The sequence below is a fragment of the Phocoena phocoena genome, chromosome 14 (assembly GCF_963924675.1).
Source record: "Phocoena phocoena chromosome 14, mPhoPho1.1, whole genome shotgun sequence".
NCBI classification, from domain to species: domain Eukaryota; kingdom Metazoa; phylum Chordata; class Mammalia; order Artiodactyla; family Phocoenidae; genus Phocoena; species Phocoena phocoena.
In genome coordinates this window covers 7,948,225-7,963,426 of record NC_089232.1, presented here as the reverse complement: position 1 = coordinate 7,963,426, position 15,202 = coordinate 7,948,225, and the positions used below count along the sequence as shown (strand labels likewise).

The 15,202-nt window shown below is 43.9% G+C and overlaps 2 protein-coding genes across 2 annotated transcripts in view; one reads left to right on the top strand and one right to left on the bottom strand.

The window, feature by feature from the left end:
- Positions 1-138: 138 nt before the first annotated feature.
- Positions 139-9,239, top strand: UNC50 (unc-50 inner nuclear membrane RNA binding protein). The gene is made up of 6 exons (XM_065891300.1): positions 139-219; positions 1,285-1,568; positions 2,285-2,405; positions 6,026-6,165; positions 6,254-6,355; positions 8,285-9,239. Exons 2-6 carry the CDS (start codon positions 1,289-1,291, stop codon positions 8,419-8,421), a joined length of 780 nt encoding a protein of 259 aa, XP_065747372.1. The 5' UTR covers positions 139-219; positions 1,285-1,288; the 3' UTR covers positions 8,422-9,239.
- A 5,585-nt stretch (positions 9,240-14,824) lies between these two features.
- MGAT4A (alpha-1,3-mannosyl-glycoprotein 4-beta-N-acetylglucosaminyltransferase A) overlaps positions 14,825-15,202 on the bottom strand; it is a 98,631-nt gene continuing 98,253 nt past the window's right edge. Inside the window, exon 15 of the mRNA XM_065890786.1 lies at positions 14,825-15,196. Within this exon, the coding sequence (XP_065746858.1) occupies positions 15,170-15,196 (27 nt within the window). The 3' untranslated portion in view covers positions 14,825-15,169. The remainder of the gene's footprint in view (positions 15,197-15,202) is intronic.

Here is a 15,202-nt window from a genome sequence, read left to right as displayed (position 1 = left end):
CCGGAAGCCGCAGCCACCACTTCCGGCGGGCGCGGGGCGGACCTCGGGGCCCGGGAGGCCGAGCGCGCGGCGGAAGTGGGTCACGTGACGCGCCGCGCCGCGCCCCCAGCGCCGACGACGTTGTTGGGAGGGAAGTTGGCCCCGCGGCAGCTGGGCTCGGAAGCTGTGCGGCGGTGGCGGGTCAGTTTGGAGCCGGTGGAGGCCGCCGCGGGGCTCCAGGTGAGGCCTGCCGACCGCCCTGTCTGCGCGCGACTCGGGCTCACCCGGGGGCCGTTTCCAACAGCAACTCGCGGCCCCACGTCACCCGGCCCTGGAGTGACCGCGCCCGGGTTCGGGTGCTCGGCCTGCGGCAGGGCTGCCAGACACATTCAGTGGGGCTGGTTACAGTTGAATTTCTGATACCAGCAAAGAATGTTTTCGTATGCGTATGTCCCACGCAGTGTTTCGAACCTGCTGATATTAAAAATTACTCTTGTATCTGAGATTCAGTTGTAACTGGGCGTCCTGTGTTTTTATGCTAAATCTGGCCGCCCTACCCGAGGCCCCGGGCCGGCGGGGAGCCGTAGGGCCCGGGAAGCGCCGCCGGCGTCCCGGAGGAGGCCTGGGGAGTGGAGCCAGACACTGGGCTGCCGGGGCGGGGTGTGGGGGCCGGACGGTGACCGGCGCTCCCCTGGCTTCAGACTGGTTGGACCAGAACTCCCACGCTGTCGTTCCGCTGCTGAACTAGTCAGGAAGTAAAACACTGCATTTGAGTTCTGCTTTGTTTTTACATCACATAGTCATGAACGAGTTGCTTGCTGGTCATGCGCTGATGGACCTGTGAGATAGGCCATTTATTTTACCTCGTCGGGAACATCGTTTCAGTTTGACTTCAGCAAAGGCTTTCTCTTAAGGTCTTGATGGTCGAGAGCCCACATGACAGGTGGAGTTTTGAGCCAGACTGCCTGAGTGCAAATTTTGGCTCCATCAGTATCACTGCTCCTGCCGGGGAGTGGGGGGGAAGGGGGAAGCTGAGGATTGAGGGAAGTGAAGTGGGGGGGAAATGTGGACCCTATGAAAGTGTTCTTATGAAGGTTCAGAAGGGCGTGGGGTAGCCCTTGCCTGAAGTGCAGTGATCATTTCTGCAGCCTCAGAACCAACTCCACTCGCTTTTGAGCCCTGACTCTACGCAGGGATTGGAGCCGACATGTAAGGTGACTTCTCTCATAACTCACAAGAGGGGTGCTAGTAGCTGACCGTTTCTTCGATGACTTGGAATAGAATTTTTTTTCTTCGTCCATCTAGGAAGATGTTACCGAGTACTTCAGTGAATTCCCCAGTGCAGGGGAACGGGGTATTGAGTTCCAGGGATGCGGCCAGACACACAGCTGGAGCAAAACGCTACAAATACCTGAGGAGGCTTTTTCGTTTCCGGCAGATGGACTTTGAGTTTGCTGCCTGGCAGATGCTCTACCTGTTCACTTCCCCACAGAGAGTTTATAGAAACTTTCATTACCGGAAGCAGACAAAGGATCAGTGGGCCAGAGATGACCCTGCTTTCTTGGTCCTGTTAAGTCTCTGGCTCTGTGGTAAGTGTCTGTCTGCAGGAGAGTTGAAGAATAAATGAGCGTTTCGGGTTGGGCTTGTCATTTGGAGAATCTTTTGTTATCAGCATGTTGTGGGTCACAATTTGGGGATCTCTGCAGCTGTTTTCTTCCTCTCTGAAGCCTCAGAAATCTCCTCACAGGGAAGAAGGTGGTATTCTTCCTGATTTTAAAAGTCCCAAGCAGGTGCCAGAGTCAACTGTTTCCTCAGAACTTTCAAAAGCAGAGGACAGAGTCACTCCATGTCTTTTAACTACCATGACAAATAAATTGATACCCAAATGCAAACTTACTGTGAAAAAGGACTCCCGAGGTTGGAAATTGCATTTCACCATCAGGCCAGTCCAGAATGAGAGTTCTGAAAGTACCAATGTGAACTTGAGAAACTGCTTTTAGTTCAATAGTGCAGTGAAAGGGTCTGAGCCGTCTTTAGGGTGTGAGTGCTGCTGTGTTCTGAATGCTGGGGCTACCCTGGTGAACCACAGACGGATGGGGGCCTCCTCAGTAAACTTCAGATATCTCAGTGGTAGTTCTGTGTTCCAAGGTGGTCTGCATTTCTTAATCAGTTACATTTAACACACCTTTGGGGTTTACGTACCTGTCTCCCACACTAGAGTGGGCATCTGAAAGGCAGAGACCATGCCCTGTACCCCTAGAATCTAGCAGAGTGCCTGAATACATCTTGTAAATCTTTCTTTCAGTGTCCACTATAGGATTTGGCTTTGTGCTGGACATGGGATTTTTTGAGACGATAAAGCTGCTCCTTTGGGTTGTATTCATAGACTGTGTAGGCGTCGGCCTTCTCATATCAACCTTAATGTGGTAAGTACGGTTAACTTTGGTTCTTCAGATGCTGCTGTAGAGCCTCCATTTGCTTGCTTCAGAGAGTAGCTGATGGAAATTGAAACAAGATAGATGAACTGAAAGCATCGATTTAGGCTGCCAGGATTAATATACCTTGTCCTCCTGTGTTGGTACCTACATCAGAAAATACTCTAAGGGGATGGTCTGCTGTGTCAAAGCACAGCAAATAAGTGAATTGAAGTAATGATTGTGTCGTATTAACAAAAATTTTGATTTTGCAAAAATATGCAGTTAGCCAGTTCTGCTTAAGCTGTCTGGATGACGGTACACTATTCTGCCTTTGCCAGTGGGTCACTTCCAGAGTTATAAGATGCAGAGGGTTATATTATGGAATCTTACTTTGCATCTTTGACATGAAATGAAGTACACCTGAAAAAGGATTGTTTTGGTTAAAATTTTGGTGTCTTTCTTCTGAGCCAAACACGTGGGTTTTATTGACTGGGTTCTCAGTCTGACTTTGTCTGGGTTTGCTGTACCAACAGTAGTATACTGAGTATAAATCTGGTGTTTGGTTTTTCAGCCTTCTCCCTGATCAGTGCTCCTGTGGGGCTGGCGGAAGGGGTGGATGTGTGGGTGAGCTCAGCAGGGGCCCGGTGGTGGTGGTGGTCGTGTATCAGAGAAAACACTGGAACCTGAGTCACAGAGAGACCTGGGTTCAAATGCCAGCTCAGTCATTTACTGTGTACTTCTTAGCTCCAGTCTTCTCTTTTGGAAGATGGAGTTGATTATCTATTTATGAGGTATTTGAAAAGATTGTGGTATGAAAAGCACTTGGCATATAGTCTGTGCTCAATAAATGGTAGCTGTTAACATTTTAAGCAAGATTCTGAGACGCTAACCTCTGATGATACCAACCTGTTATTTTGCTTTGTAATTTATGACTAGTCCAGTACAGGTCTTGTATGTGCTAGGTAGTTGGAAAATGCAATGCATCATTAACCTAAGATTCTAAAATCTGGCCTAAAAAGAATACTGCTAACCAGCGTAAGTCACATACTCATTATCAAGATATCCAAGGGAAACATGCTAGGTGAAAAAATTTCAATAAATAAGGCTTTCAGACAAATAGTTTGTAGCCGGCATTCTGCCTTGAATGCATTGCGGTTCTGCGATCTGGAGGGTCACAGAAGCCGGGAGTTTAGTACCTTTAGTGTGAGTCTGTATCATAGTTTGAGTTCATTGGAGAAGGACTCAGTATATTTTTGAGAACCTACATTGTGCTGTGAATCGTGTGAAGAACCAGAAATAGAAATCATGCGTGACTCCAGTCACGCCAGGGGTGCCACAGAAGCCAGCATGAGGAGGCATTTGGGCAGATGCGGTAGCTGATTCCTGGCACCAAGTGTGAAGGCAGAGAGGTGTGGAACAGCGTGCCAGGTATGGGAGCATAGGGGGCACTGCATGGCTGCGAAGGAGATGGGAATAGAGAAGTTGGCCCTAAATGCAATTTAGAGAAAAGAACTGGACTTCAGCTCATAGGCTGCATGTGGGAGTAGGAGGGAGGGGGAGCGGTGGGGAGCTTGGAGGCTTTGAAGTCAGAAATGCAATCCAGTTCACACTTCAGGAAAGATCCTCTCTATGGCAGTGGAGACGGAGGAGCTGGAGAGAGTGGCTAGGCTGGATACAGTCGTGGGGTCTGCACTGGAGCAGAGGAGGCCAGGGCTGCTGCGGTGTCACAGAAGTAGATGAGGGGAGGGAAGAGCAGGACCCGGGGCCTCTGGGATGGCCTGGGAGTTTGGGGCTCAGCAGTCAGTGGCCGGTGCAAGTGAAGCATTCCATGTTGGACATGTTGAGTTCAGGAGGTTTGTTGATAGTGAAGTGAAGGTTCATTGGCCCCTGGGGTAAGTGACTAGGAAGCTGCAACAGTCTGGCCGAGATGAAGACATGACTGGCATTATTAATACGGAGGTGGGAGAGGAGCACGACAGCTGTCTTTGAGCTCTCTCAGAAGGCGTGTCTGTGTTCTAGGGGTGGGACTCGGAAGGAGGCCGGAAGCCTGGAAAGCAACCATTCAGGGGCTAAGCAGAGAGGTAGGGGCAGTAGCAGGACCCCAGAGTGGGAACTTGAGTAGTGGGCTAGATGCTTATTCCATTCATTTGAATGGCACAGGTTCTCAGCTCAAGTGGAAGGTGTTCTGGTGAGCCTGTTTGCTCGATCAGAGCACTATTGTCTTGCCGCTTTCAGGTAACTGAGTACAGGATTGCTTTTTTAGTACTGTAACACCTTCTCCCTCGTTTCCTTTTTTTTTCTATTTTTATTTCCACTAGACATAGCATTTTCTTAACGGTATCCTCAAAATGAAATCACATGTGGAAGAGTCCATTGAATTTCCACAGCTGTGTTTATAATACAATGATCTTTATTGTTCTTTTCCTTTGACAATCTGTCTTTCTGTTACCTGGATGTCTGTCTTCTCATTCGTTCGTCATTTAACGGAACGATTAGGCCACGCTGTGGAACAGAGACACCAGCTGAGTGATTGTTCCTGTGGCCGGAGACACCGTTGGCCCCTCACTCCTTACTGGTTCCTCCTGACTCCCTGACCTTTCCACGGGGAGACCCAGGTCCTAGGCCTTGGACTGTTCTCTGCGTTCACTCTTTGGGTGATCACATTTGGGTTCGTGGCTTTTAATATCATCTACACACTGATGAGGTTATATCCGCAGTTTGGACCTCTCCTCTAAACTCTAGACCTTCTCTACCTCTTACTCCAGACTGACAGGCATCCCCACCTCGCACCTCAGTCTTCCGTTTGTTTAAGGCCAGAATCTCTCAGTCGTCCTTGACTGATCTTTTTTTTTTGTACCCTAGCACTCAGGTCTAGCACTAGTCTATCTAGTACATCTAGTCCTATTGGTTCTGCCTTCCAGCGGTAATATATCCCCATGGCAGCACCTCCGCTGCTGCCACCCTGTTCATCTCCTGCTTGCAGCAGCCTCCCATCTGCCTCTCTGCTTCCACTCTTGTCCCCAGAGTCTGTTCTCAGACCGGCAGCCAGAGGAACCCTGTCAGTACAGTAAGTCGGACGTTCTTAGAACTCCACAGTGACTTCTTATTCCACCAAGAGTAAAAGCCCAAAGGTCTGACAGTGGCCACAGGCTCTATAAGGTCCGGCTCCCGTTTGTTTTCGGATTCCATTTCCTGTGTATCTTCTCACTTGTCCCAGGCACTCTGCGCCCCTCCCGCATTCCTCAAGCCTGCTGGGCCCTCTGCCACCTCCCTGTACCCCCCACCACCTCTGTGCTTGGACTCCCCTCCGCCTGGAATGCTCTGCCCCGGGGGATTCCCATCACTGCCCTTGGGACTTTACCCAGATGTCACTCTCTCATGACCATCATCATATGTAACATTTCAACTTTGTATTCTCTGTCTTTCTGTACTGCTCTGTTTTTCTCCATGGGACCATCTGACAGCTATTTGTATTGTTGTCAGACTACTCCCCGAGATTGAAGGCAGAAATTTGTTTGGTTTACCGCTGTATCTCCAAATGTCCAGAATAAAGCTTGGGACATAGAAGGTAGTCGGTAAATATTCATAATTAATTTCATTGTACTATGAAATAAATGTTAACTTTTCAGGTTTATCTCTAACAAGTATTTAGTGAAACGGCAGAGCAGAGACTATGATGTGGAGTGGGGCTATGCCTTCGATGTGCATCTGAACGCTTTTTACCCTCTCCTCGTCATTCTGCATTTTATCCAGCTTTTTTTCATCAACCGTAAGTAGCAGTTACTTCTCAACACATTATCAAAAAGTCTTCATTGTACCCACTGAAAAGAGATTCATTGTATGCGTCTCTTCCGCAGATGTCATCCTAACGGACACATTTATTGGATATTTAGTTGGAAATACCTTATGGTTGGTTGCAGTTGGCTACTACATCTACGTAACTTTCCTAGGATACAGTGGTAAGTAATTGCGTTTTTTGGTTGATTGACAACACAACAGGGAGGGGAAAAGTTGCAGCAGTAATTCAATTAGCTTACTTTCATGGAGCTCTTACAGGCACTGTCCCAGGTGTTTTAGGAATTCTCCCATTTAATCTTTACAGATACATGGTACAGCTTTACTTGTCCCCATTTTTCAAATGAGGAAACAGGCACAGAGAGATTAAGTAACTTACCCATGGTCACGCAGCTAGCAGGTGGCATAGCTGGTATATAACAAATTTTATAATTTCAAGGAACCATGTTAAACCATATTGATGCTGTCCAAGTTACTGGCAGGAAACCCACTCAGTTTCCTCTTCCTTTTCTCCGAGGCTTTTGGGTTCTGGGTTACCGGCAGTCAGAGTGAGGAAAGGGTTGGGTCCAAGGTGTGAGCATGTTTAAAACCTTTGCCTCATTTTCTGTTTTATGATTGTGGACTGGGGGAGCTTTGAAATACTCTTTATTTTGTAAACATCTGTGTTTAAAATAGATGAACCCTGCTCACAATTCATATACTGTACCCAAGCCACAGTACACAAAGTTCACCTGTCAACAGGGAGATCGTGGGGCTCAGGAGCAGGGGAGCGCCCAGGGGTGCAGAGGTGGTTACGCGTCAACGGCAGCAGTGCCTGCTCAGCAGTCTGGGCCTAAGGCCAGGTGCCAGGCCACCTGCTGGACTGGGGAAGCTTAGGGATGAGAGGTTCTGTAGATAATCGCAGGAGATCGGGCCCAGCTTCTGCTGAGCTCAGGACGTTTGTGAATTCATTGTTATATCCTGCTGTCGATTCGTTTTTCATAGTATGAATGAGAACCATATTGACAGTATTCTTCATGTATGTTAAGAAACAATCACTACTAAACAGAGTTAGATTAGACCTAGAGACCTTACTTATGATTTGTTAGCATTATATTCTTAGCCCTTCCTTTCTTGTCACTCTAGAGGATCAGGCTCTTACTGTAAAAACAAGCCACTTGAACTCACATGTGACTGGCTCCAACGGTGAGAGCTTCCCACGCTCGTCCCCTTGGCTTTGCCAGGAACCACTGAAACGCCCCTGCCACCCACATTGTAATACCTTGTTTGGGGCATTGGGAGTCCTTTCTCTAGTTCAGGGGAAATGTTTGTGACATGTTATATTCAGGCTTCTAATGACTTTTCACGTTTTGAGAAAGTTTTAAAATGTCATTAGCACGCTGCCACGTTATGGTTTCTCAAAGTGGATTTTGCATCACTCTCCTGGTAACTCCCTGTGATTTAGAAGATTCTTTGAGCACAGCTCAGTTTCAGTTTGAGGACTACTTGTATGAGAAATATTTAGGTTAGAATGCATGGGGTAGGGACCCACTAACCAAGCCATGAGCAAGAAACAAACACGGATATCTGAGGGTGGATTTTATATGTGAGAGTTTCAGTTCTTTCCTAAAGTCTGGGATACTAGTTGAGATCTCACCTTCTCAAAGTGGACGTGTAATGCTTTCCCCCGTTGGGAAATCGCAAACAGCTGAGAGTTGGGTCTTTTCCTATAACATCATCCATCTCTGTTGGTACGTTAGGATGGGAGGCTTCTGAAGCATCACAGGTTTCAATTCACCACTGCGTCCATTAATATTGGTGATGTTTGACCCTCACTCTTAACCTCAGTCCTGGATTTGCTTCTCCTTCAGCCTCTGTGCTGAGAAACCTCTGCTCGGTTTCTTCACAGCCATGAATGAGAAGGAAACAACACAGAGGAGTAGTAATATTGCTCTGGCTGCAATATAGCATCGTCAATAAGATGCTTCAGTAAGATTCACAGTATGTGTTGCCTGCTCGGCCCGTCGTGCTGTGGGGGAAGCCGTCTTCCAGAACGCTCATTTACTAGTCCTTTACTTTTCCCACCAACGCATGTGGGTTTGCTCCTTTTCCAGCACTGCCGTTTCTGAAAAACACAGTGATTCTTCTTTACCCGTTTGCACCTCTCATCCTGCTCTACGGACTGTCACTAGCGCTGGGCTGGAACTTCACCCACACACTGTGCTCCTTCTACAAGTACAGAGTGAAGTGAAACAGGGAGCCTCTTACGTCTTAGGTGCGTCAACAGTATTGGTGAGGTGGTGATTTTTTGTGAAACTTGTAAATAAACTATCATTGTAGATATCTTAAAGGTGTAAAGTTTGCAAATTTGAAGAAATATATATGCTAACACCGTTATCTAGTACATTCCTTAAAACTAATTAAATGTACATTTCTATAATAAATATTTTTTAAACTAAAGCATGTATTTTATTCTGCACAGAGAATATATGCAAAGTACTAAGGGCATGCGGAAAAGAGAAAGGTAAAGCTTTTTAATATGAATTATTTTTGAAAGTATCCATTTGGAGAACATGGTAATAATGTTTCCCCTTCTCCCCTCCCCCACCGTTACTGACAAGGTACCAAGTCCAGCCCCATTTCTAATGGGCTGCATTTTAAACTTTTATATAAGTCACAGGATCCTAGTGTAACCTTCAAAAGCCTCTACTTGTAATTCAAATAGGAATCACTGCACTACAGGCTCCAAATATCATTAACAGCCACTGTTCACGCAAAAAAAAAAAAAAAAAAAATTACCCAACAAACAAAATACAGTAGATCGAAGAGGTCCCCGGAGGCTACTCTTACTCCAGGGACTGTATAGTAGCATACTCAGGGTCTGAGGGAACACCTGCGTGACACTGACAATCACAGTCTTAACACCAGCCTGCTTTTCTTTTTTAAAAGACTTTCCAAAACCCACATATCAAATCCACGCCTGTTTTCTAACTGAAAACAGTACCAGTAAACTATTATTATATCAGTGTTGAGCAAAACTAATAATAAAAAAAGCTTGGTACCCATGAAGTTTTTACCTGTTTATTTGTATTAGGAGTCTTGAATTCAACATGGCTTTTTAAACTTCTTTATCTCAAATACACATGAACGGTTGTGGCACAGAGAAACAGTGATGAAAGGCACAGTCAACAGGACTAGTTATCAGGTTTTCAGTTATAGCAGCAAATTTGAAAATAAATAGTCTGCCTTTAAAAATCCAACAGGTACCTAAAATATTACTACAGAGATTACCCATTCAACCAATGGAGACATTGTAAGGAAAATATGTACAATACATTTACAGAGAAAAAACATCTGGTTCAACCTGGTAAAGCAGTTCCTCAGGCAGCTTCTCCCAGGGGTGCTTCTAGAAACACCCCAATTACAAAGACAACCTTTCAAAACAAAGTTTGTTCTCAAGGAGAAATGCTTCAGTTTTTCATTCCATAAATGAAACAGTTGTTACAGTTTAATCAGCTGATTTCTAAATCTGTCTTAGAAAATGTGACTGTCTGCACTGGAATGAAAAGTATCAACTGTGCTGGCAGTGCATCTTACAGTACTGTCGATATCCACTATTTTTAAGGCTCAGAGACTATGTCTTCAAAAGGTATTTTCACCCAATTTCAGCCAACACTGCGTATTTCAAATAAATAATGGAATGCTAATCAAACTAAAATACCAAACCTTTGATTCCAGGGCAGTTTGCTAATTACTAACACCATGAAGCTACTAGGAGCAAGTGACACATTAAACAGCTTCCCTCTTGTACTGAATGTTCCCCACAACACACAATCCTTAATTTAGAACAATTTTAGCACCACTCTTCCTAACATTTTTCCGCACAAAGTGTTTCCCACTCAACATTCAGTTCACGTTTTTGAACGACATCTAAATTCTCAACTCACACATAACTGGAGTGCCAGCTCTTTCTTGTTTGTTCCTCTGGAAATGCTCTAGCTAGTGCCCAAACAGGTGAAGCACGTGTTTCAGGTAAGAAGAGAAGAGTTTCTATATAAGCATTGATGATATGGGTATGTATATATGTATATATGTAACAAATCTTTTGTTGTTGTTTTTTAGTGATACTGTAGTAGTGGTCTCTTCAGCACTGTAGGTTCACATGCATTGAAGAAAAGTAAGCATGTTAGTTATCATGGCATGTATCTGTTAAGATTAATAATTTACAACTATCAAACTAAATTTCATACACTATAAACACTGCTACATAGCTTTGAGAAGTTTCCTTTTCTTTAAAGAGATCAGATGTCAAAGTTCTCTTTGGACCTCAGATATGATTATGACTCAAATTTCTGACCTTTCAATAATGTTAGCCTCTCATTTTCTTTCTTTTAGCTCAACTTTTCTTACATCAGGGCTATAGCAATATAGTAAAAGAAGCACAAAAAGTAATGGACAAACCAAAATTAAACTTCATTAGCAATTAATGGCTTGGAAGCAGAGAAGCATTTTGAAAAGTATTCCCTAAGTACAAAAATTTGGTCAGCACGTATAGGATTTGATCTGTGCTTAGACTATAAATTTTGGTTAAAAAAAAAAAAAAAAAGTCCTTCAATACAGAGTAGATTATTTGGTCTCTACATAAAAGCATAAATATTTTTTTTCTCTTAATGTCTTAAAATATCACTGTTCCTCATTCTTAAATAACTGACAGGCTCAGAGCAGCCTAAATCAACATAAAGTGACACCTATTCCAGGAAGAAGATTCCTTACTCACTGGATCCTGCTCCTGCAATCTCATGCTAGCGGTTCCTTCATGAAACGCTACAAAGGTGCTGCAAGTTTTTGCCAACAACCTGCCAAAGAGGATTAACTGAGGTCTCTGGGAGAGAATCCCAGATGAGGCCTGTGTATATGATCTGCTAGTGCAAGACTTTATTCAATAAGTTTATCAAGAAATACCCAACATACCAGAGGGAATCAAGTAGGAAGCCTTCTCCGCTTCACCTCTTTTAAATATCGTGTTCATTTTCTATTGCTGCATAAAATCACGGCAAATTTAAAAGCGTAAAACAACACCCATTTATTATCTCACAGCTCTGTAGGCCAGAAGTCCAGGCAGGCAGGACTGAGCTCTCCGCTTAGAGATTCACATGGCTGAAATCCGGTGTTGGTGGGGCTGAGCTCTTAGCTGCTGGAGGAGAGTCCACCTGCACACTCCTTCCGGTTTGTGGCTGAGTTCAGTTCCTGTGGCTGCAGGACTGCAGTTTCCATTCTCTTGGCTGTCAGCTGGGGCCTCTCAGCTTAAGACCATCTGCATTCCTTCTCATGCGGCCGCCTCCATCTTAAACCAGCCATGGTGCCGCAAGTCCTGCTTTGAATCTGACTTCTGCTGACAGCCTGAGAAAACTCTGCTTTTAAAGCGCTCACCTGATTAGATTAGCTGTCCCCAGATAATCTCCTTTTTGCTGTACAACGTAATTATGGATCATACTCACAGCTTCCACACACACTCAAAGGGTTAGGATATACAAAGTCATTGGGCAGGGGGGTCATCCATGGAATTCTGGCTGCTACAAACATTCACTGCTATTAATTAGAGCAATCTCTCCAAACATGCTGTTTCCATATAACCACACTTGTCTTTGAGGACAGCACTGTTGGAAGACAACTTTTTTCATTATTATGACACATTTAAAAAGAAGCCTCCATAGCGTTGCTGAAGTTTTTAAAATAACACCTTCTAATTATTTACTAATGCAATTGACTTTAAAAGCTTGTTCAAAGACATCTCCAGCAGCCGAATTAACCTTCACGTACGTGTCTAGAGGCTGTGGGCTAAATCCACGTGCATTCACATTTCCCAAAGCTTGTCAATCACGCAAGTTTTGGAACCTCATCCTCAAGTTGTCGCTCTTTTGGGACTACATAGTAGGGACAGTGAATGCTGTGAAGAACGCAGGAGACTTAAAGAACTTAGAAACTGGATCTTAGGATCCTGGAATCAGGTCCTCAACCTTCTCATCTCACCCGAAATACTCATCATCGTTTGCACTACGATATATTCTGCACGTCTGCCTTTAGCCTCGTGATGGGAATTCAGTATTCTGGATTCTGAAATGTTCATGTTAGCACTCTTGACACACTGCTGTGCTGCAGAATTTTCTGTGATGATGGAGATGATCTGTATCTGTGCTGTTTAACCCAGTGGCCACTAGCCATAGGGAGCTAGCGTGACCGAGGAGCTGAATGTTTTATTAATTTAAACTCAAATAGCCGCCCTGTGTCCAGTAGCTACTGTGGAGGGCAGTGCAGCTCCAGAGACATCATGCCATATACATACGTAAAAATAAAATTAGTCCCGCCGTTTGTACTTTTCCCCACTCACTCTGGGTAAAAGTGGTTCAGTGTCCACTCAAGGTCAAGTATGTACCTTCTCTCGTTCCAGGTCCCCTCATCTTCTGTCCCAATACTTTAGTCCCTAACATGACTCTTAAGGGCAACCACTATAATCGCTTGCTTGAGGCAAGCCTGGGTGCTTCTAATTGTCTAGTGGCAACTGGGGGAAAGGAGAGCACAGCTAACACAAGGGTCCGTGAGCATCTGTGCTGCAGAGGAAGCTAGGAAGCATGACTTACAGGCTTGCCTGCAGGAGCCTGACATGTGGCCAGAGTGATACGTGTATGTGCACACACACTCGCCACAAAGTAGACAGCTGAGTGTGTGTGTGAGTGTGTGGCAAGGACAGTAGGTAAAGAGAGTTAAAAAAAAGAAAGAGGAGTGTGGGCTGGAACAGTTGGTCCCCTTCCCCAGACGCTGCCTGGGCACCTGCCACGTGTCAGGCACTGTTCTGGGCTCAACGAGGCCCTGGTAACAAATCCATGGGGAGGAAGGAGTGCACAGGAGAGTCCTTGGAAGATGGATAAGATTTGGCTGAAAGTCTTCTCAGGAACAGGAGGGAGGAGCTAAGCCTGGGAGGGGAGACTGAGCACAAAAACAGGACAAAGCTGGCTGGGTAAGTAAGGCTCAGTCTCAAGACTGAGACACCCAATGGCCAGGAGCTGCAATTACTGTCACCTCCCTAGACTCTCAGAGCGTGGCCTTTCTTCCTCAAATCAGAGTTAGCTACTTGGGAAGCAGGGAAACAAGGGGATTCCTCCAGATTTTTACCTCCTGATACTTATTTGTTACAGCAGTAATTTAGTATGTGAAGCTGGTGCCACAATTTTGTAATGAAAGGCTTATGCTTTTGCAGTGACATTTCCGTTAGGCGCTGGGCCAAGGAGATTTGGGAAGGAAATAAAACGTAAGTTAAAGAAAATAAAAAGTAAAATGTAAAAACCTCAATAAAAATTTTTAACTGGACTCGGACATAAAGAAATCATTGTTGGCAACATGTAACTTTTTAATCAAGAGATGTAACTAAGAATTATTCAAATACAGAGTAATGGAAATAACTGTACCCTATCAGTGTTTCCCAACCTTTTTCACTGCATAACCCTGCACAGAAAACAAGGCTGTCTGGAAGCTGTTTGTTCAGCCTGCTGGGTAACCAGGTGACGCTCCTCCAGGCTAAAGGCAACCAGCTAGGACCTCCAGCTGCCAGAGGCCTCAGCCACTGGCTACTCTGAAAGCTCAAGAGATTCAAGCTCTGCACACCTGTAACCGCCTGCAACCCACCTGAGGACACCAGGCTGGTTGGGAACTGATGTTGATAATTCATAATTTTGTAAAAGACTTTTGTAAAGATCACCGATTGCTAAGGCTGATAATATTTTTGTTTATAGTAGTGATATCATGTGGAATTGCATGTTTAAGAGCAATAAATACTCTTCAGATGCGAATTTACTTACAAGTTCATAATGCAATAGAATAATTTTGGAAAAACATACAACTGTTACAATACCTTTCACCAAAAAACCAACATTACAATTTTGTTTTTCTTTAAAATTAAACCAATTATGACTCATACAATAGCATAACCTAGAAAACGTTTTGTCAGAACTCACGGAGTGCAGATATAAAAGCATCAAGGAAAGAGAAAATGCCTCTAATTCATGGATTAAAGACAAAGATTAAAAGAGAAGAGTCTGTCATTTTACATATCAAAGGAAATGTAATGACTTCAGTCTATGATAAGTTGGGTTGAATGCATCACCCCTGCACATTAAAATTTATCAGACTGATTTTTTGTGACTACACACCATACACAGTATAGTAAAATAACCCTCAAAAAGGATACTGGTCTTTAAAATCTTGGCTTTAAGGAATGACAAATGCCTTTGAAAATATTTTGTTCAGAATCACTGTGATTATAAAAGTACTTCAGTTAGGAAATCAATCTAGAATCATTCTTAAATGGCAGTGCATTTGAAAAATGGCATTAACTTGTAATGTCTGCATTTCCAAAGAAAAATATAGAAAGAACTTAAAAAAGCAAGGTAACTGGTTTTCAAAAAAAGTATTGATTCAAAAATTTACTGCACAAAAATATGTACTTCTTAAGTGTTTCTAATAAATTAACTCCGTAGCATTTTATGTATGTGTGTGTGTGTGTGTGTGTGTGTGTGTGTGTATATATATATATATATATAATCCCTGATAATCTATAAAAGAGGGTCTATAATATTAAAATAAATGGACTTCAAAAGTACCCCCTTCATAAAATGTATTTAACATTAATTTTTCTCAAATTTTAAGGAATGTAACAATATGTACAACTCGTATGTATTAGTATAATACCAAAATAGTACAAGTCATATTAACAGGCTGTCATAACTGTAAAATGTCTGAGTCAAGTTAAAACTGGAGGACAGCTTAGGTTCGAATGAATACAATTATCCATGGAAGATTCATTTTCCAAGTGGAAATGACAATCATCTTATCTACAGTAGATTTCACAAGAGGTAGAATTCAAGTTACCAAAAAACGGTACATGCGCAGCCACCTTTAATCAACAAATTCACAGGGAAAAAATGTGTTGGTTTCTTAGGAGATAGTCAGTTTGTGACTTTTTTAATATGAATCTGAAA

Coding starts and splice junctions, on each gene's coding strand:
- UNC50 (XM_065891300.1), top strand. CDS start 1,289: ATGTTACCGAGTACTTCAGTGAATTCCCCAGTGCAGGGGAACGGGGTA. Junction 2,406..6,025: donor CTCATATCAACCTTAATGTG/GTAAGTACGGTT, acceptor TTAACTTTTCAG/GTTTATCTCTAACAAGTATT. Junction 6,356..8,284: donor AACTTTCCTAGGATACAGTG/GTAAGTAATTGC, acceptor CTCCTTTTCCAG/CACTGCCGTTTCTGAAAAAC.